The following is a 20579-nucleotide window of genomic DNA, read 5'->3' on the forward strand; positions in this document are numbered from 1 at the left end:
ATTCTCTGTAAATATTCCCCGTACCTATACCTATAGCCCACTCTATAACTATTATCTGTACCTATACTTTGTACCTGTAGCCCACTCTATATCTATTATCTGTACCTATACTCTACATGTAGCCAACTCTATATCTATTATCTGTACTGATACTCTGTAGGCTACCTATATTCTGTACCTATACTCTGTACCTATAGCCAACTCTATAACTATTATCTGTACCTATAGTCTATTTTATAGTCTACTTTATTTCTATTCTCTGTACCTATAGCCAGCTCTATATCTATTATCTGTACCTATAGTCTACTTTATATATCTATTCTCTGTACCTATAGCCAATTCTATATCTATTATCTGTACCTTTAAAGACATAACTGGGTGCAAACTGGGGGCTTTTTAGGCCATTTTCTTAGACATGTTTCATTACAGAATATGAAATGTCATGTTTAATTTAGTACTAAAATAAATGTTTAAACATTTTGTAGCTTCAGACTTACTGACACTCATTACAGATATGAGAGTTTGGAAACTCTGCAGATTGAATTCTAGTTTAGCATGAAGAAACTTGGAAATGGTTATAATAACTAAGGTGGCATTCTGTTTTATCTGGCTGAACGTTTAAAATTATTTTTTGCTTGCCTTTAATTGACTTCAGAAGAGTTCTGGTCTTTAAGTTAAGCTAGTTGCCTCTACTACTGTTTTTAAAGTGATGGTTGAAAAGCAAACTCATCTATGTATTCGCTATAATCTAGGAAAGCATAAGGTCTCATCTTCCAAAATGTTACACTATCTCCATACGAGGCACCTATCCCTCCTGCACCTGCTGTAGTGAGACGAGTCTTCCTCAGGACTGTTATTCAGCAAGGGGTCCTCTCCCTTCTCTTCGTCCTGCAGAGCACGTAACCTGACACACAGGAAGATGAGTTTCTGACAAGTGAGTTATGTCACTGCATCATGTACATAATGAATATGTTTGTGTGGAAACGTGTGTGAATGTACCCATACACATGGAGGCTTGTAAGTGCAAGCACATGAAAGGCTTGACATACCAATAGAATGCATTAAATTGAACTTCAAATTTTACAAAAATGCGTGTGTGTGTGTGTGTGTGTGTGTGTGTGTGTGTGTGTGTGGTACAACTGCCAAGCTGCTTCTGCTGAGCCCCTGAGCAGGGCCCTTAAGTCTCAATTGCTTAAATTGCCATCAGTCATGAACGCAAGCCACTTTGGACAAAAGCGCCAGTTATATGCCATAAAATGAAAAAGTAAATGTGACTGTAAGTGTGTGTGTGTTATTACTCGTCTTCGCCTTCCTCCACCCCCTCCTTCTCCATCTCCAGGATGGTGGTGTGTATGGTCATCCTGCCTCCAGCCAGCTCTCTGACAGCTAACACGGCCGTCTGCCGTGCCACCTCCTCGGCCACCCTCACCATCTCCAAACGCTCCTGTCGCAGCCTGGGATGCACACACAGCAGCAGGTGGAGCAGCTCTGTACAACCTCCACCCGTCCTGCTTTACTCCAGTAAAGTGTATTATTGTTTTTATACTGTTTTAGCCTCTTCCTGCTACAACTTCTCTTTCTATGACATGTGGTGTCTCTGTATTGTTCTTCCTCAACATATCAGAACAAGCTGTAGAAAGAAGTGGTAGCCCCTGATATTACGTCAACACATCCATATCTAACCGTTCCTCCATCGTCGCTATGGCACTGTCCTCCGCCTCTTTCCTGATGCCCTCGATGAAAGGCGTCCATCGTCCGGTTTGCGTTTCGGCGTCTTCGTGCTGCGTGTACACCAGTCCTGCCTGTTCCACAGGGTCCGGTTCCACTCGCTGCGTCTCGTGTGGACTCACCGACCTTGTGAGTGGCTCGGCTCGCCTGTCCTCGACCTGGGGCTCCGTGTCTGCCCCCTCCAGAACCGGGTCTATGGGAACAGACCCAGCACGAACATCTGACAGCAGCGACCAAAAGAACAGATAGTCAGGCTTGTGGTCCTTGTGCATTAAAAAATACTTGAATGTAGGTACTTGAGTAGATGTAGTGTAAGCATCTCAGAGGAAGCGAGATTTGGTAACATTTAATGTGTGTATACAAACTGAACATGCAACATCAGTGTATCGTACAATAACAACCCACAAACAAACTTTAGCTGTATAGATAGATTTAGTGATTAGGCCATTTCATCTTGAATTCATATTTAAGGAATTTGTTAAAAAAATAAAAAGTGCACAGAACAAAGGAAGTCTGTTGGAGTGGAGTGGCCATCTTTATCCTGAGTGTGAGTCCCTATGAAGGAGTGTGCTGAAAGAAAATCCCAGCATGCTTAGCGCTAAGCATCCAGTGCTAATGTGGGAACAGACTGGGACACGGGCCACATTTCCATCATTACCATTGGGTCTTTAGAAACTTGATCGCTTATAGGGGGGAGATTCAAGGCCACAGCTAGGAGTGTTCACACCGAAGCATCACAGCCAAATGTTTCATTCTCTTCTTTAACTTGTTGTTTCTGAAGCAAGCAAGTTCAGAAAGGTTCAACTTTGTTTGGCCTTACAGTGATCACCCGATTATGAACAACCCAACTGAGCCATGCAAACACGTGTTATATTTCTGCATTCAAGAACACATCTACATTCTTAATACAATTCTAAAAATAAAAATCTTTCAGGTGGAATAGACAAGATCAAGGCTTGGATATGTCAGGGAGTAAATCAGACACATCAGATAAATGTCAAAAATAATCAGACATACATAATGTAAAAACAACAACTCAGTGTTGATTGTCAGTCCAGCTATAGCTAGAGTCTTTGTGTTTGTGGTATGTCTGTCTATGTGTCTGTCTGACTGTCTGGCTGTGGGATGGCGCCAGACTCCTCCTCCTCTTCTCCTTCTTCTTCTTTTTGTTTAAGGGGCCTTCAGTGGCCTCCCACCCAGAACCAGAGGGAGAAGAGGAACTGGATAATACTTTACCCAGAGTTTGACCTGGCGCTGACCCAACAGGGCTGCACCTGGCACATCAGGGGCTTTAAGCAGCTTTTGCTGTTCCTTCCTGAGTCCAGTACCATCAACAGTCTGTCTATGTGATCTGCCCCCCCCCCCTCTCTCAATTATAATTATTGGCATATATATATATATATATATATATATATATATATATATATATATATATATATATATATATATATATATATATATATATATATATATATATATATATATATATGGCATAATCTCACTCTGGAAAAAATAAGCAACCTTCAATTCAAGTGAAAAAAAGGAAAAAAGAAAAAATTCCGACAAAGAAATAATTATTTCCTATAAAATTACATGTTCCGCAATTATTGGCACCCTTAACAATTTCTTGGAAATAATTGCATTTCGACCATTTATATAATTTCTACTGTAGTTGATATATTGGATCAAAGTATCTTGGAACCTTTAATTAGTAATTAATCACTTCCTGTTTCCCTGGGGTATAAATATGGCATTACACAGAGGCCTATTTCACTTACTCACTTTTAAACATTGGAAGGACAAGAGAACACACAAGTCAAGTAAGGCAGATGTGTGTCAACCTTCATAAATCAGGAAATGGCTACAAGAAAACAGCCACTCACAGAAAATATCCACTCACTTGCAGATGCCCTTATCTACAGTCAGAGCAATCATCAAAAAGTTTGAAACATCTGGAACTGTGTAAAACAAGCCTGGAAGAAGATGCAACTGTATCTTGCCACCATGCACAGTGAGCTGGTAAGAGAAGTAAAAAGCTGTCTAAAGCTCACTGTAAGAGAATTGAATCAAATGGTAGCATCTTGGTGATATGAGGTCTTCCAAACTCCCATCATGCGCTATCTACATGCCAACAGGCTGTTTGGGAGGCATGCATGGAGAAAGCATTTTCTCAGTTATACTCATAAGCGTAAACAGGTTGAATTTGCCAAGCAGTACTGGGATTTTAACTGGGATCGTGTGCTTTGGTCCAAAGACACCAAGATAGAGCATTTTGGCTACAAACACTCTAAGTTGGTCTGGGTGACACCAAGGGTGAGTACGCAGAAAAACACCTCATGCCCACTGTTAAGTATGGTGGAGGTTCGGTGATGTTGTGTGCCTGTTTCTCTTCCAAAGGACCTGGGAACCTTGTAAGAATACATGGGGTCATGAACTCTGAAATACAGAGTTGTATAGTAACGAAGTAGAACTACTTCACTACTGTACTTAAGTACTAAAATGCTGTATCTGTACTTTACTGGAGTGTTATTTTGTTCTCCTACTTCCACTTTTACTTCACTACATATTTTCCATCAGTTTAATACTTTTACTCCAATACATTTTTACGTGCTGTAGGCCTATAGTTACTCGTTGCAATTATAAACATGTTAACTGGCGCTGTCACCGGGTTAAGCGAGCAGGCTGTCTTATGAGAAAACTGCGCATGCTCCGGTCGCGTCTCGTTTACTCTGCTGCTGCCTTCGCTGAACACACGAGCTTCGTAATCTAGGTTCACTTGACACGTCGTGACTGCCGCAAGGGTCCACGCGGAAAAAATGATGCAATCGCGCTGGCTCCGCCAATGCGCGTTGGCCACGCGCGCGGTCGCGTCGCGAGGTCGTGCACCTCTCGATTTTTGTGCGTGCGAAGTTACAAGGTGGAATTTATGCACTTGTGCGGCACTTTGAAGGTCCATTTTCAGTATTTTCCAGCACCTTCAGCTTGATTTACATATTTATACAAATACACATATATTCGAAATTATTCCAAATAATTATCTTTTTAGCCTATCTCATTAAAAGAGATGGTACAGTGTTTGGTAACAGCAGAAGAGCGCAGTAAGCACGACTTAGGTTAGATATCTTAGCTAACTAACCTAATTATGTTCATGGCGTGCTGCAGAATTCACTTAATATTAGCTGGCAATAAAGGCGACGTGCTGACTAATCATGTGTCCATTTTTATAGTGTAGTGTTTTTATAGGGTAAGGGCATTTAATGAGGGTAAACGCAGGGCAGTAGGCTCACCCTTAGAATCCGACGGATTTTACGTGCAAAATACACCTCGTTTTCTCAGCTAAATGAAGGCGAATTTGTACTGCGTCAAACCTACGACGTAGCGGGACATAGGTTATCTGTTTTTTGTGTACGAAGCGTTAACCCCAGTTTTTTAAGTACATACAGAACACTTGTATTTGTGATCTTTGACATCTTTGATTTGTAAGTGATATAAAAACAATTTATAATCAAACTTATGGCTTTCTGTAATTAATTCAAAACACAATACTTTTTACTTTCAGTACATGAGTAATAAATTTTAGACTAAACTACTTGCAATACTTAAGTACAAAAAATACTGAATACTTTTGTACTTCTTAAGTAAATTTTTTAAAGAACACTTCAACTTCTACTCAAGTAAATTTTTTGATAGAGTACTTGTACTTTTACTCAAGTATGGGTCTCGAATACTTTATACAACACTGCTGAAATATCAGGACATTTTGAATCCGAATCTGGTGGTCTCTGCTTGAAAGCTGAAGATGGGTCGTCACTGGGTCTTTCAGCAAGATAATGACCCTAAACATATGGCCAAATATACTCAAAAATGGTTTGCAAGGCATAAAATCAACCCTATACAAAATAATTTTTTTGTAGCCATTTCCTGATTTATGAAGGTTGACACACATCTGAAGAGGAGAGTGCACAGGAGAAGACCCAGGAGGTTGTGCAAAGATCGGAGAAGTTTAAGTGTTGTCTTGTTGGCAAAAGGAGTTTTTACAAAGTACTAACATGAGGGGTGCCAATAATTGTGGAACAGGAACAGGTCATTTTATGGGAAATAATTATTTCTTTAGAGGTGCAACATGTGGAGACAGGACAGGGGAAAGGGGACAGGTGAAAGGGGACAGGTGGAGGGAGGAGGACAGGTGGGGGACACAGCCTGTGTGTCAGACTTTACTCACCATTCTGCACATCTTCTACAACGTCCTGGGAAAAGCCAGAAATGTAAAGTAAGTCAGAGAGCAATGATGGAAACGTTTAAAGGATGCCAAGCAACGCCATTACCTCACACGCCCCATGATCCTCCTTGTGTTTTTTGACAGGCCGTGGAATGGCCAGTCCCAGACCACAGACAAACCTTCCCATCATGCTGTGAGAGACCAAGCCGTACAAGTCTATGTTGAGTTGTTATCACGCATAGTGTATCTATCACAGGGGAGCCAAGACAGGACTCTGTGTGGACTCTGTCAGGACTTGACTTTTGTGTCGACCTCTGACATATTAATTACAGACTCAGGGAGAGATGATAATACTGCAGAAATATGTAACCCTGAAACTTGGAGCATGCAACTTGCATACAGAGCTAATGTTACAAATAACTCATTCTAACACATTAAATATTGTATTATTCTATTTAAGGTATCATTTAGGCTTACATGTTGGAAAGGTGTAATTGACAATGCATTGTACTTATTACTTATAAACCGTTGAAGTTGTGTATGTGTATGTGTGTGTGTGTGTGTGTGTACACATCACTCACCGAGGAGGAAGATGTGAAGAGGGTTCCAGTTTGATGACCTCATCCTTGGTCACTAACTCCACCACTGGAATATGAGGTTCTGGCACTGCATCTGAGACAAACAGACAATAACTGTTTACTGTAAATACCACTAGTCCCCAGACTTATGAATATTTCATATTTCATGTTTCAATGTTCTTACTGAATTATTCACAGTACTAAATCAATAATATGTTTTAAGAATAACGGGGGTAATGAAAGTGATGAAACCCCTAGCTGGTCTAAGGGTGGCCTGTGGCCACACACACCTGGAAGCTCTTCAGTACCATAAACCTGTAATCAGAAGAGCATTAAACACAAGTAAATAGAACTGAATTATTGTAATTATCTGTATTATTATAAGATTATGTACTGCTTAATTACTTATTATGCTTCTCTTTAGGAGAGATGGTCTGATTTTATCCTCTGTATCCTTTATCCTTAATTATTGCAGTGAGGTCTGTCTTGAGGGTCCTCAATAGCAACTTAATCTCCATAACTGAAATACTCTATACTGGTGTTGCTGTCAACTGCAAGCCCTTTCTGGCTGTCTGCAGTGTGTGAATGACCTCAGCAAAGTGTGTTCAGGGGGGAACATATCTGAAAGTGGGCTGAATGAATGGGTTTTACAGAGATGCAGAGAGCAGGTCAGACCACATCCATGAACTGAGGTTTACAAAGATGACTCTCATTTCAGACCTATTTTCAATATTACATATCATTTTATGGTTTCTCAAGCTGCTTTAGTAACATGGTTATTAAATAGACATTGTTTTTGTCAGAGGTGGATATTCCAGGTTCAGAAAGTAAAAGTCCTCACCAATATTTTGCTCAGGTTTCCTGGATTGTGTTGATTCCACTAATTTTACCTCGCTTGCACTAATTAGAAAATCCAGCAAGCTTGAGTAAAATCCTGGGAAGGAGTTTTACTTTTTTGTCAATTATATAAATTAAGTGAAAACTTGAGAATAAGGGAATATAAATGTAAACGAGTGCTAAAGCACCTCAGTGTCTTCCTCTGAGTCCAGGCACTGGTCATATTTGCCTTCAGGCTGAGGGACCAGGACGGCGCCTCCTGCAGGCTGGGGCAGGACACTTGCAAAACCACTGGACAGCCAGTTTAACACGCTGCTCTGCATACTGCATAAAGGGGGATTGGTAAAGTGCTGGGGTTCAGTATTCCGTGAATAAAGGTGAGGGTCCCGAGCCCAACTCTCACCTGCTGCGAGACATCTCTGAGGCTTGGTCAGCTTCTCTGGCTGATCTTGCTGACTTCAGCTTTCCTGCAGTCAAGAAAATAAAAATGGGTAATTATAATGCTATAGGCCTTCAACCACAACAATATTCACTTAACATCCGACAGGAAGTGGAATGGTGTTTACCTCTGTTTCCTGGTCCTGCCCCATCCTGTTTAACAAGAGCAAGACAGAATGAGAAAGAAGTCGTTGCAATTTAAGATGATGTATGCAGTTTGAACTGTGATCACTGCCTACTTGCTTCTCATAGAAATATATATGTGTGCAGAACCTGCTGTGGTCATCCTGCACTGTGATCATGCTGTTGTTAAATTGTCTTTTATTGCATAGTCAGAGCAAGAGAAAAGTGAAGATGGTGTGTTCATAGACGTGAGAGGGTTCTGTGTGTGTGTGTGTGTGTGTGTGTGTGTGTGTGTGGGTGTGTGTGTGCTTACTGTGATGGTGTATCCTCCTTCTCCGTCCACATGGGTTTGTGGCACAACTCTCACCATCCAGTTAAACATCCTGCTACATACACAGTGCTAGAGTTAGCTGCCCAGGTTAAGAACACTCATGCTTGCACATGCTATGTATACAGTGCATGGACAATGGCTTCACACTCAGTTCTGTTCATAAGAATTCAGCCTTGGTCATATTAGATTTTATTTCTATTGGTCAGAACCTTGTCAGAATTATCCCTTAACACACCACCCCAGAACTAATTAGCTAACTGACTGTGCTTATCCAGGTGGAAAGCCCCTGAGAGGCCCCCAACCATTTTAATATCCTGAGCTGGTGGCAAGTGTGGCAAGTCTCCAGGGAAACCCCACAACAGTGGCAAGAATAGAATGAACTGAGGTTCTTTCCATGACCTCCCCCAGACAAAAAGACTGCACAGATAACCCTCAAGCAATGAGCACAATGGACAGGAAGTGAGGAAATTCACACGACCAGCAGCTGAGCTCTGTGTTTCAATCTCTCATGCAGTCTGACAATAATATTCGAATGCATTGTAATGCATAGTTTCTTACACATGCTACCACAAACTACTGGTGCAGAAGGTCAATAGCAGCATAGAAAAGTAAACTTCCCTTTATATGCATATTCTTAAACGAACTGCTCCTGAGACTAATAAATGGACATGTCCAATAATAATCCTGGAACCGTGTAACTTGTGACTGTCAGTATCTTAACATTTCACATAAAAGTGTTCCTAAGACAGTAATGATGATGCTAACGCTAACAATGTACTAATGAAACAGCGAAACCAGTCAAGCCAGAGGAGAAGCACATGGACCTTCCCTTAATCATAAACTGATGGCCAACTATTTACAATGGTAATTGTTCAAGAATGTTAATAAACACTGTCCCATTCTTCAATTTGACCTGCAGGCCCTTTCATAAGATGTCCTTTGCCCTCACGACTGTCCCAGTGAATCCAAAAGTCCTATTCAGAATTAAATTATTGTGGTGATTCATTCTTAGTGGATAAATGTGAAATTTAATCTACTGTATATTACTGACACTCCATATTTCTCTAGGTGTTCTCTAGGTGTTTCAGTTTCCCTAATGTATATATTTGTTACTGAGATAATAACATAATTTGCTATCTTATAACTGCAGCTCTCAGCAAGTCTTCACCCTAGACATGTTCCTGTGCATGTTCCTGGACATGTTCCTTCACATTTCAGGGTTCATGAGACCATCACATAGACAAGCATCAGAATCCCAAGGGTGGGGTGGTTAAATAGATGGGGTTAGCAGATATGAATATGAATATGTAAAAGTGTGGCTGTTCTTACCTATTCCTTAAGCAGCTACCGTGCATCCCCGGGGGACAGAGAGAAGCTCGGGGCACACTCCAGTGATTTGTGTGTGGATTAGGATTGGAGACTGTGCTAATGGGATTATAGCCTGAATTACTGCTCTACTCAACATGGACTGAGCAATGAAAATGCCAGGGAACACCACAGAGTGAACGTAGACATGAATGACCCCTACAATCTGAACTTATTCAGGTTAAGTTCTCCAAGAAAACCTTGAATCAGAATTGAAATAATTTTGGAGCTGTGGAGTGAGTAGTTTTATCTCCCCAGATGGTATATAACTACAGTACATTCACAGACTACATTCTATTGTGGCTTGCGCTCCATTTTCGTCTTCTGGAAGAGCACAGGTGCATTTGATTTTCATCTGCTTCATCCGTTTAATGTTTAAGGGGAAAAAAAGGGGGGGGGGGGGCTGCTGAATAAATTATATTATTTTCATTTATGTTCTGGGCTCTAATGAAATCAACCTGGCAGCACTGAGAATGACAGCCAAGTCCATAGTCCAAAGTCCTTCCCCAGCTTTAATCAAAGGATCTGCTCCCAGCATGTAATTAGTCTGTCTGTTTGGTCCATAAACCACAGCCAACAGGAATTCAAAGACACAGCAGCACAACTTAGATCATCAACTCCCTCCCACTGAGATTAGCTTGGATATCCCCGTGAACAGGTTCAGGTCATTTTCATTGAAGGCATGGTGTTATGGCTTAGGCTAAGGATCACGATGATGGACATCCAATGGCTAATTAAAGCTAATTCATAGCAGCTGAGGAAGGTGGAGGTAAGCCAGTCTGGAAAAGCCTTCACCTGAGTTCTGTATGGCACTCAGCAGCTCTGGGGGGGTCTGCTGTCATCAGCAACTTGGCCTGTGTATGTGTCGGCTGTGGGGACCACGTCCCTCCGGCTGCACTGTGTGAGCTGAGCAGCTAAAAAGCAGGAGATCCCATAATGAGATCATAAAGGGATTAGGCAGAAGGTCCTCTTCTATTCTGATCCTAGATCATCTGCTTGCACATATGAACTTTATCCATATGCAAGGATAAATGCTAAACTGATCTTAGGTCAGTGTGCAAGGGCCATGTATACAAATCAGGCAATCGGCCTATAGAAATATGGTTCTTTGTCTGTGATTGGACCAGGAAATAGGACAAGAGATACTTCATCCAGTAGAGTGGAACAGAGGTGGGTGTCGAGGGTCACTAAACTCTTAAATGGCACATTTATAACCTATATTTGGCATACTGACATTTAGGTCAAAGATAATTTTGCTTAGTGAATCTAAAGTTCCCTCATGAGTCTTTGTAGGGATGTTGTGTACTCTCAAGCAAAGCTTTTAAGTGTACGTACACAAAACCTACAAAGGCCTCTGAGCAACCATAATCACGCCAGACAGAAGGTGAGGTTTGGTGTCTCCAACCAGACGGGTCCGTGCCTCCTGCCAGCTCCCTCCCTCCGTCATCTCAATCATAGCAGGAAAGGCGTCATTTACGCAAAATTAAACTGTTTCTAAATTATGGAAAGCTATAAAAAGCCAGAGAGATTTCTGGGGTAGGATATTGCATAACAAAGGGAAAAAGGAGTATGGACAGAAGCCATGAAGAGCTCCGGCACGCACCACTGAAGTGAGGAGGCTCCTTTTAACCAAACTGTTTACCATTCAACTTCCCTGCTTCTTCTCACCCGCCCTCTTGCACTAAACACAGGAGAGGATCTGCGCATAAAAAATGTTGGTTCTTTTTTTCTCTTTTGCACAACCTGTTTTATTATAAGCGAGCTACATGTCATCTTACAATAGGCAACCTGTATTAAAACAAGCAATACATGCCCCGCATGATTCAATCAACTGTTAATACAAACCAATGCAAATGTAAAATCATAAAAGAGCTTTTTCCTTTGCTTAATCAAAGGCACTGAAGATAAAAGGGGGGAACAAAAAAAATTTCACACATTCAACACATCACAAACACAAAATACAAAAAATGTTAGAAATATTTAAGGTTGCATTTCAAGGCACTGGCAGAAAAAGCCTTTTTTGGGGGTGGGTGGGTGAGGGGGGTCTTCTGAAAGTGTAGATTCTGTGTCTCTGAAGGAACGACAGGGCCGCGGCTCTGCCACTAGAGGCGCTAGAGTCCCAGAGAGCCAAGGCCGAGAATGCTTCTCATAAACAAAGGCCGCGGGGTAGGGGAGCCTGCGGTTAAAACATGGCAGAGAAAACAGCGGAGTCCCACAGGAAGGCAGACGCTCTGTTTTTGGTTGCTCCCTCAGGAGGGAGACATCAACATAAAGGGCATTGCGGGGCATCTTAATGTAGGTCACAGTGACAGTAGGGCCCCGCCCCTGCTTCTGACCACCCCCCACAAGACTCAAAACATTTTGGCAAAGTCAAACGAAGGAAATGCTGGCTGATGAAGCCCCTCCCCCCCCCATATCCCTCCACCCTCCCCTCCCTCTTCCCCTCTCCCTGTCTAAAACCCCAACTCAGCAACAACGCTGTAATGTAAGCCAGGCCTGGACCCATCGGCATAGACAGTAAACCTCCTAAGTATGTGCAATTCAATTTATGAAGCCATACTTTAACCTTGTCCTTTATCGGATTTTCTTACACACAGACAGACTTTTGCATTCGGCAGAAACTACAGAAACGGAGAGAATTTTGCTGAGTTGTACACCTCTGAGCAACTTTCTCAGTTTTAAAGCTTGGGCTCAATAGGGAAACAAAAAAATCTGCTTATTAAACACACACACACACACACACACACACACGCACACACACACACGCACACACACACACACAAGAACCACAATCATAAAGCATCCACTAATCAAATTATAAAATAATTAAAAAGACGTGAAAGTGCAAATTCTCTGTTCAGAACAGTCTTGAGTGGGTAGAGCACCACAGTCATGTAAAGGACAGGAGGGGTCTCTTTAAAAGGTGTGTGCAGAAAAGAAACGAAGGGTGAGCAGGTGTGTGTGTGTGTGTGTGTGTGTGTGTGTGTGTGTGTGTGTGTGTGTATGTGTCACACCCACTCCTGGAAGGAGCGTCTACAGTGAACCAGCACTTTGGGAGTCTCTTTCTTCTGCAATGTGGTGAGAATGATGTAGATCACTCCCAGAATGCACAACACCAGAACCAGCGGAATCGTCACCAGGATGAGGGTCATGACGTGGTCGTCGGTGTGCTTCTCCCTCAACTCCTTATCTTCATCCTCATCATCGACGTCGTCACTCATGGACTCATCCTCGATTTCATCATCTTTGTAGTCTTCGCCATCTCGGTTACGACCCTCCCTCTCTGGTCCATCAAGTTCCGGCTTTTCATCCGTGCCTGGATCTGCATCAAAGTGAACCCGACAGCCCATGAAATCGTTCAGGATGGACCTTGGGTATCCCGGGTCAATCTTCATCCGCCTGTTGTCAAACCGCCAGTACTTTGTGCCTTTGTAGAAGTAAGTATGAACTGTGGAGAAGAAAGATCATATTTTAATGATATAACCAGTCAGCAACACAGTTCAACAAATTACAGAAGTAACCCAAAACACACATCATCATCAGGACTTTGGGATTTTAAATCCATCAAAAACATCTTTCTTCCTACTTTTTCATGAGAGAACAAAAATCAAATAAAAGGACATTTTGGCCACTGCAATATTCTCCTCAGAACAGAAACATACTGCTGAAAATTCACATCACAACATCTGTCGCATTAAGAGGATCCAACAAGTGATCGTGATCAATCGTGTGAAGCGAAGACTGAAGACTGAATCACAAACCAAAGCTTTAGGGACCCACACGCCTCCTAACGAGCCCCACGCTTTCTGCAGTGGAGTCAAATTTTCCTCTTCCCCGCTCAGGGTTAACATAACGCTCAGCGCTAGTGACGATTATTTTCCCAGGCACCAATGCCCAAGCCACTGACTCACCTCCATCATCGCTGAGGAAGGCCCCCTTCGGAGAGCCAGGGATGGAGCCCCACACGCTGATGGGTCTGGGGTAGTCTTTATCCACAGCCCAGTCCTCCTCATTGAAGCGCCAGTATCTGCAGGATACCCCAAATGGGGGTTTACACCATCCAACATGAAACCCAGCCCCACCCCTGCCCCGCCCCTGCCCCGCGGTGTTGAAATGATGCAGTCCAGTTTTTTTAAACTTCCACGGGGGCACTTGCCTGTCTCCTCTGAAGAAGTAGGTATATCCACTCGGCTCCCACCACACGGCGGCGTCCACGCGGTCTGGCATGCCCTGACCGTAGCGCAGCAGGTCCTGGGGGTAGCCCGGGAGAACGTCTGCTTCCCCGAACAGCCAGTACTGGCTTCCTGCATGCCAGGAGGATGGTCACGCAGAGCAGCGTAGGGTTAGAGGGGAGACAGGAAAAATGGGGTCAAAAACAAGGGGAGGGTTGTTGGAGGGGTGAGAGTCAACATGGCAATCTTTACTATTCTCCCATTATAGGAGAATAGAGACTGTATTGTGTGTGTGCGCAGAGTGAAAGCCCATTTTCCTCTAAATCCAACCCATGCACAAAAGGTCCCTGGCAAACACAGCCAGGGCCACAGAAGCACCACCCCCCCCCCCCCCCCCCCCCCCCCCAAACAAATGGGATTCCTCTTCATCTCTCAACGGATTGGGAAAGAACACGGAGCGAGAGCACATGGAGCGAGAGCTCGCAAGATCACGCGAGAGCGAGTCTGACACAACGCAGGCCCGACTCAGTGCTTAGGCCCAGCACACACAAACCTCCCCCCATGCACCCTGGCCCGAGTGCCTTACCAGTGATGCAATCTGGCCTAAAGAGCTTGTGTCAGAGCAGGAGAAACAGATGTTTCGAAGAAAGTTTGATTATGAGGAAATATTTAAGGTTTTATGCCATGTTTCCAGTTAAGATGTTGCAGAGCAATGGTCCAATAGCAGTGGAGCCTCAGACTGCTGGCTTTTATCAGACTAATAGAAGCTACTGTATTTCTTTAATATGACACTATAGATAGATAAATAGGATATGATAGATACCATAGACTGCCTATTTTTCAGTTTGGTTTTGCACTGCTGACCTTTGAAGAACACAAATTTCCCATCATGCCGTTCATAGGCAGCATCGATGTCCTCAGGAAGTCCATGCCAGAAGAAGGATATGGGCATCGGGTAGTTATCTAGAACTCTGTTCCGCCTCACTCTCCAGAACCAATGACCCTGAATGAAAAACACCGATATTGATTAAAACTTCATGTACTTGTACCACAGATATACATCTCTGTCTCTTTCTCTCTCTCCCTCTCCCTCTCATACACATGACTTGGAGATTACCACGTTTTTCCAGCTCTTTATGGAATGCAAAACAATATTCTAAGAACATGTTTCTCTATTCCAAGATAATTAGATTTTCTCTTTAAACATTGTGCAATAATAGTGCAACAACTAAAACCAGTGACATATAAATAGTACACGACTTCATAGATTCTACATCACATGACTTTGCTTCATCCTGTTTATCAAGGATGTGTGATTTGTGGAGCCAACGAGTCACCTTGAAGATGAACATCTCCCCCCTCAGCACAGTAACAGTGTCAAAGTCCCCCTCACAGATGTCTGGTGCATCCTGGTTTGGGCGGCCCGTGGGCTTGGGCTTGGGTCTGGGCCTGGGCGGCCGCCGGGTGGCCGGGGGTACCCACGTTTGGGTGGGTCTCACAGGAGCTCTTGTGGTCCTTGCTGGGGCCACAGTGGATGTGAGCTCTGGCCAGGCGGAGGTCCTGTATGAGGTAGTTGGGCTGGGCAGTGGTGGAGTCGTCACTATCTCAGGAGAGCCTGCACATACATGGCAGCACATGCCTCAGTAATACTCACATTCTCTCAAACAATGACACCCCACTCCCTCTGCAAGTACACACACGGGTGCATGTGCATACACACACATACACACAGTAACTAGCGTAGGCAGTACAGTTTTTCCATTCAGCAGCAAGGTGTTACAGTACAAACATACGATCACAGGCCCTGTGGGACTGTAGTCCAACACCCCAGCAACAACGCACATTGAAGTTTCACAGGAAAGAGTCCTCAAACACAACAGCGATGAGTGCTCACTCACCATAGATCTCCTGGATGCCGCTGATGTCGTCCTCAGCGAGTGAGAAGCTCTCAGTGTCCATCCACTGGTAGAAAGGAGCCATGGTGGCCGACGGGTCGCTGGAGTGCTCTAGGCCCAGAGCATGACCCAACTCATGGACCGCCACCAAGAACAGGTCAATGCCTACAGACCACACCCAGAACCAGGACAACACGGCAGGAGAATTTCTAATCACCCTCATTAACAAGGGCAAGACAAATTCAGAAAATTGAATATAATTGAAACCTAAAGAAAGAATTATATAAGTTTTTTTTGTTTTACTACACAAAGGGGAAGATTAGTTGTAGGATAAAATTAGGCTTATGCTCCCCTGGTTTGTTTATAATGTTTGGAGAGTCTGATCTGGTCACACCTGTTCCTTCCTGCTGGCTGAGTGTCCAGGGTTCGTCCGAATCAAAATGCGTGTCACCTCCCATCCCAGGACCAGGGAAAAATGCATGAGCTAGTGACCCTCCCTCGCCATCAAAGAGAGACATGTCTCCATGGTAACCAGAGGCAAACAGCAGCATAATATCTGGCCCCTCGCTGCCGTTTTTGATGTCATGGTAAGGGACCTCCTCAAAACGTAGGGGCGTCACCTTCTGCCACACCCGGAAGGCCTTGCGAATGGCTTCACCAGACTGCTCCGGGCCCAGGCTGGGGGAATGGTTCTGAATACTGAGAGCCAGGGCAAAGACATTTCAGCGTGAAACCCAACATACAGCTAGTCTCCATATTAAAGACATTCTTCGCCCCAAAACCACAGACTGGCCAACAATAAAAACTAGAATATATTCACAATTTGTAGTGCTAGTGGGCCCCTACTTCAACTAATTTTTAGGGGTATTACTTTATTGAAAATCCAACAGTTTTGTTTAGTCTAGAACAGGCGTACTCAACTAAATTTATCCGCGGTCCAATTTTGGTAGATACCTGTGACCTGAGGTCCGGTGCGGCGGGGGTGGAGAACGTAAGTTGTTGAGCAGGGGGGGGGCAACGTAAGTTGTTGAGTGGGGTGGCAAACGTAACACTCGTGACGGAGTGTTTTTTCAATAGCCCTGAAATAAATGCTCCGGTTTTTTTTTTGGTCCGTATCCAGTTAATCAGGAATGAGATTGGGTCCGGACAGGACTGTGGTCGGGTCCGGATCCGGACCGCGGTCCGCCAGTTGAGTACGCCTGGTCTAGAAGCTTAGGTTAAAGGTGCCTTTACTTTTCCATCTCACACACCTGAAGGTCAGTTTGTCTTTATCCCACCTATGGCCTGTTAGAGCAAAGCGCTTCCGTCTCACACTTCCTTCATTTGAGTCCTCAAAGCGATCAGGAACCCCACACCGTGGACGCTGCATAGCTCTGAAAACACCAGACCAGCCGTTCAGCAAGTGCAGACAGCCACCACAGCATAATCTCTCGGGAGTCTCCTTTCCGGAAACTACATATTAAATCAGAATGCAGTCTACATTTAAAACTGGTCAAAATAAAAGGATGTATCGCCACTAGATAAGTAATGAGTAAAGCCATAAGTAGATCACGTTTGAAATCACTTTTTCTTATTTTTATCAGAACAAACTTCAAATATTTGGTCAGAACAGTTCAGTAAGTAAAATGTTATGTGAGCACCATGACACCAATTTTATTTATTCTTATTATGCTCTGTTTAATAACCCTGCCTCATAAGCAGTGGAGGCGTTGATGGAGCGGGATGAGGACTAAGCCCGTTTACGTGACTATCGACAAAAGAAATACAAGTTCACTTCCTTTTTGAAATCAACAGTGAAATAGGCACCATTCCACACACTTAACCAGAGCCCAGTGCCAAGTGCTGACTCCAGACCAATTATAAATGATGCCGTACCTCAGAGTGGCCGCGTCCAGCTGGCCGGTGACCTCCAGACCATAGAAGCGTTGCATATCTTTAATGGCGCTGGACAGAATCTGGGCTGACTGCATCGTGGACATCTGCCTGCTGGCCTGGGAGAGGTAGCCATACGTCCTGAGCCACGTCTTTGGCGGAGAACGATGAGATGATGGAAAAACAACAGAGAGGGGTGACAAAAGCAGAGACACAACGAGAGAGACAGACAGAGAGAGGAAAGGTTCTTTGTTACTTCAGATGGGTAGACAGGGACACAATAACAAACTTGGGGAGTTCACAAAAAATGTGGCTGATATTTGAGTATCTCACCTTAAACAACACACAGTACAAAGCAGCAGCCACGACTACACTACTGGTCTGAAATTAAACATGTGGAGAAAAGGAAACAAATCCTAGCCGCCATTTGTAGGCCAAGTTAACCCATAACAGCGCATATGTGGTCCAAAACAAAAGAAAGCGTCACACACTGACCCCTGACCTTACTTAGGATGGATGGAAACTTTTAAAAGATGTAGCCTGTACAAAAATCAAGAGGAGACCAGAAACCCACAAACCACCAAAGTTCAAGAAAAGTTAAAGAAAGGTCGGTGATAAGGACATGTGGTTCAGTATAGACTCAGAGTACTGGATAATGTGTCGACGTATTAGTTTAAAGATTATACACTGTTATCCTTCTGTTTATTATTTTTCCAAGATGACTCCATGAACAAAAGAAGAGGGTCGGGGTCCGATTCGTTTAGGCACCCAGAGGTACTGGAGAACCCTCACCAGTCTTTAGAAATGTGCATATAGGCCTATGTACAATTTCAGTTTCTGGCATTACAAATATTAGGAAGCGTGTAAAGTACCTCTCCGTTTAAATCGTCATCCTGCGCGGCTGTTCCTACAGCGTTTGCCAATACCACAACGAAAGATAAGGCAACAGGTTTTAACAATCGTTTTAAATGATTCTCTTGGGGTGACATCTCTCTGCGTCTTGCTCGCCACGGCCGGACACCGCTTCCCCCTCGCACATAACACATGAGCGATGCCGACTGTAATGTTGCCGACAATCTGATATAGCGCTCCAAAATCCGGTCCGAGATGTGGGTAGATACAGTTTACAATGACTCTTCTTCGGTGAAGACTTGTGTGGTAACTTCACTGAGGTCGGGTCCTTAAAACTGGTTATGAATTCGACGATGGTAAAAAAAAGAAGAAAAAAAACTTAATTTAATGGATAGGCTGTTAATTCCTCTCAGTTACGCAGAGGACCGTTCGAACTTCTTGGCGTGTCCGTAGATGTAATCGGCACGAATTGAGAAGAATTTAAGTCCAATTTTCCTGCATTTTGGTACAAAATGCTAATTTCCTCTTGCAATTCACCCTCTCGTCTGAAGCCCTAATGCACGAACGGAAAAAGAAAAGGCCTTTGCTCCGTTTAAAAAAACTGTTAATGGACTGCGGCTAGGTTATTAAAATGCATGTTTTGCAATAAACGAGACGAAACGGGCTACTTGTTGATTGTCTCCACGTCCTGCGCTCCAAATCTGCACACAGACTATCTGACTGCTGCAACTTTCCGGGAAGAAAGTATCATATTCCTTAACCAGCTGCCGAATTACTAAATGATGACCGATTTGTATACATTAAAAATCCACTGCTGAAGCCCATAGAGGAAACAGATCCGCCCACTTTGGTACTGGTTGTAGATATGGGGAGAGTCACAAATACTATAGGATTTTCGACTATTTTTGTCAGAATACGCATTAATAATAATTTTAAAAAGACATATCCTTGTTGTACAAAATGGGAACGGGAATGGGAATTTTCCAAGTTATTGGTCATCACTGCCATCTATTGTTCATTTTAGTAGGTTGCCAGAGCGAAGGCATTTTTAAATGCATTAAAATATATATTTTATTGCAGCCAGCTAGAGTAGCAATGGACATCTGTATGAGGTCAAACAGTGCGGGAATATAGATCCCAGTCAAGTGAAGTTACAGCATTGTTATATAGAATATTTTACAATTATGAAATATGATTAATCTAAATGCATTCTGTTCATGTTAGAATACGTAACCTGGGGATTAGGAATGCCTTTGAAAATTACGAACATGAAAGTCGTTCTTTTCATTTTCACTCCTGTTGTATATTACTGATGCAGAAATCAAGAATAAATACAAAGAGGAAACATTTAGAAGCAAATTTAGATTAGGCCAAACATAAGATTAAGCTAAAACTGATTCAATGGTGTATTGATGGGGGGTGGGTTTCCCGAAACGTTCGTAGCGCTAAGTACCTCGTATGAAACGTTTGTTGTTATGATGGTTTACAGACGAATGACCGCGTGTAAGTTCCTCTGCACTAAACTGCTGCTTGCATGGAGGAAATAACGTTTGTGAAATGCCAGCTGGCTCGTGCAGGAGAAGGTTCAGCTCTAGAGTAACGGGTCAGCTGTAATTCCTGAGGCTGAGGAAGGGGCTACAAGAACTGATGCATAAAAGGAAAAAAACATCTGTTAAATTTAGGTATATTTAAAATTCGTGTTTGTCATTCATTTATATAGCTTATACACACAGGATCAAAATGTAATTTCTTCTGGCCCGTATTTAATAGCGCATCAGTACAGTACACAGGCCTGCATGAAGGCATTAGTAAGAAAAAGCAGGAAATACTTAATAAACACTGAACATTGAGCATAGAGGAAAGTGAGGAAATCATACTGGTGGGTGTGTGTCATCTGAGGATAGCTGTAAATTGTGAAAACTATGCACTGCTCATCAAAATAGTCTGGGTGGAGAACATTCCCAGTAGCTGTAGCAGACAGAAGGGTGTCTCGTTAACAGCAAACCAAGCACTGCCTTTCAAGGCACAACACAAGATCATTTGTCTCTGAGATGGGCACAATACAAAGACTGTGGAGCTTTAGACTCCACAGTTGTGCCACTGACCTGGCAACGGCGAGTACACACCCAGGTTCTTCTATAGTCAGCCATTTTCTCCATAGTGTTATCA

General features: G+C 43.3%; 1 protein-coding gene across 2 annotated transcripts; it reads right to left on the bottom strand.

Moving 5' to 3' along the window:
- Nucleotides 1–12060: 12060 nt before the first annotated feature.
- mmp15a (matrix metallopeptidase 15a) lies at nt 12061–19318 on the bottom strand. 2 transcript variants are annotated; one of them, XM_077022084.1, is made up of 10 exons: nt 18431–19318; nt 17562–17710; nt 16937–17059; nt 16081–16385; nt 15687–15851; nt 15129–15409; nt 14656–14794; nt 13776–13923; nt 13531–13646; nt 12061–13067 (listed from the first exon to the last, which is right to left on the bottom strand). In XM_077022084.1, exons 1-10 carry the CDS (start codon nt 18602–18604, stop codon nt 12628–12630), a joined length of 2040 nt encoding a protein of 679 aa, XP_076878199.1. In that variant the 5' UTR covers nt 18605–19318; the 3' UTR covers nt 12061–12627. The 2 variants fall into 2 exon arrangements, with proteins under 2 accessions (XP_076878199.1, XP_076878200.1); XM_077022085.1 differs by having other exon boundaries at nt 15129–15406; nt 15690–15851; nt 18431–19314.
- Nucleotides 19319–20579: the final 1261 nt, after the last annotated feature.

This window comes from Brachyhypopomus gauderio, chromosome 11 (genome assembly GCF_052324685.1).
Source record: "Brachyhypopomus gauderio isolate BG-103 chromosome 11, BGAUD_0.2, whole genome shotgun sequence".
In the NCBI taxonomy this organism is placed as follows: Eukaryota; Metazoa; Chordata; class Actinopteri; order Gymnotiformes; family Hypopomidae; genus Brachyhypopomus; species Brachyhypopomus gauderio.

What these genes read in the sequence shown, in the direction of transcription:
- mmp15a (XM_077022084.1), bottom strand. Translation starts at nt 18,604, where the DNA reads ATGTGTTATGTGCGAGGGGGAAGCGGTGTCCGGCCGTGGCGAGCAAGA. An exon ending in GAAATTTGTGTTCTTCAAAG is followed by an intron (nt 13,924 to 14,655) that starts GTCAGCAGTGCA and finishes CCTGGCATGCAG; the next exon opens with GAAGCCAGTACTGGCTGTTC. An exon ending in TACTTCTTCAGAGGAGACAG is followed by an intron (nt 13,647 to 13,775) that starts GCAAGTGCCCCC and finishes GGTATCCTGCAG; the next exon opens with ATACTGGCGCTTCAATGAGG.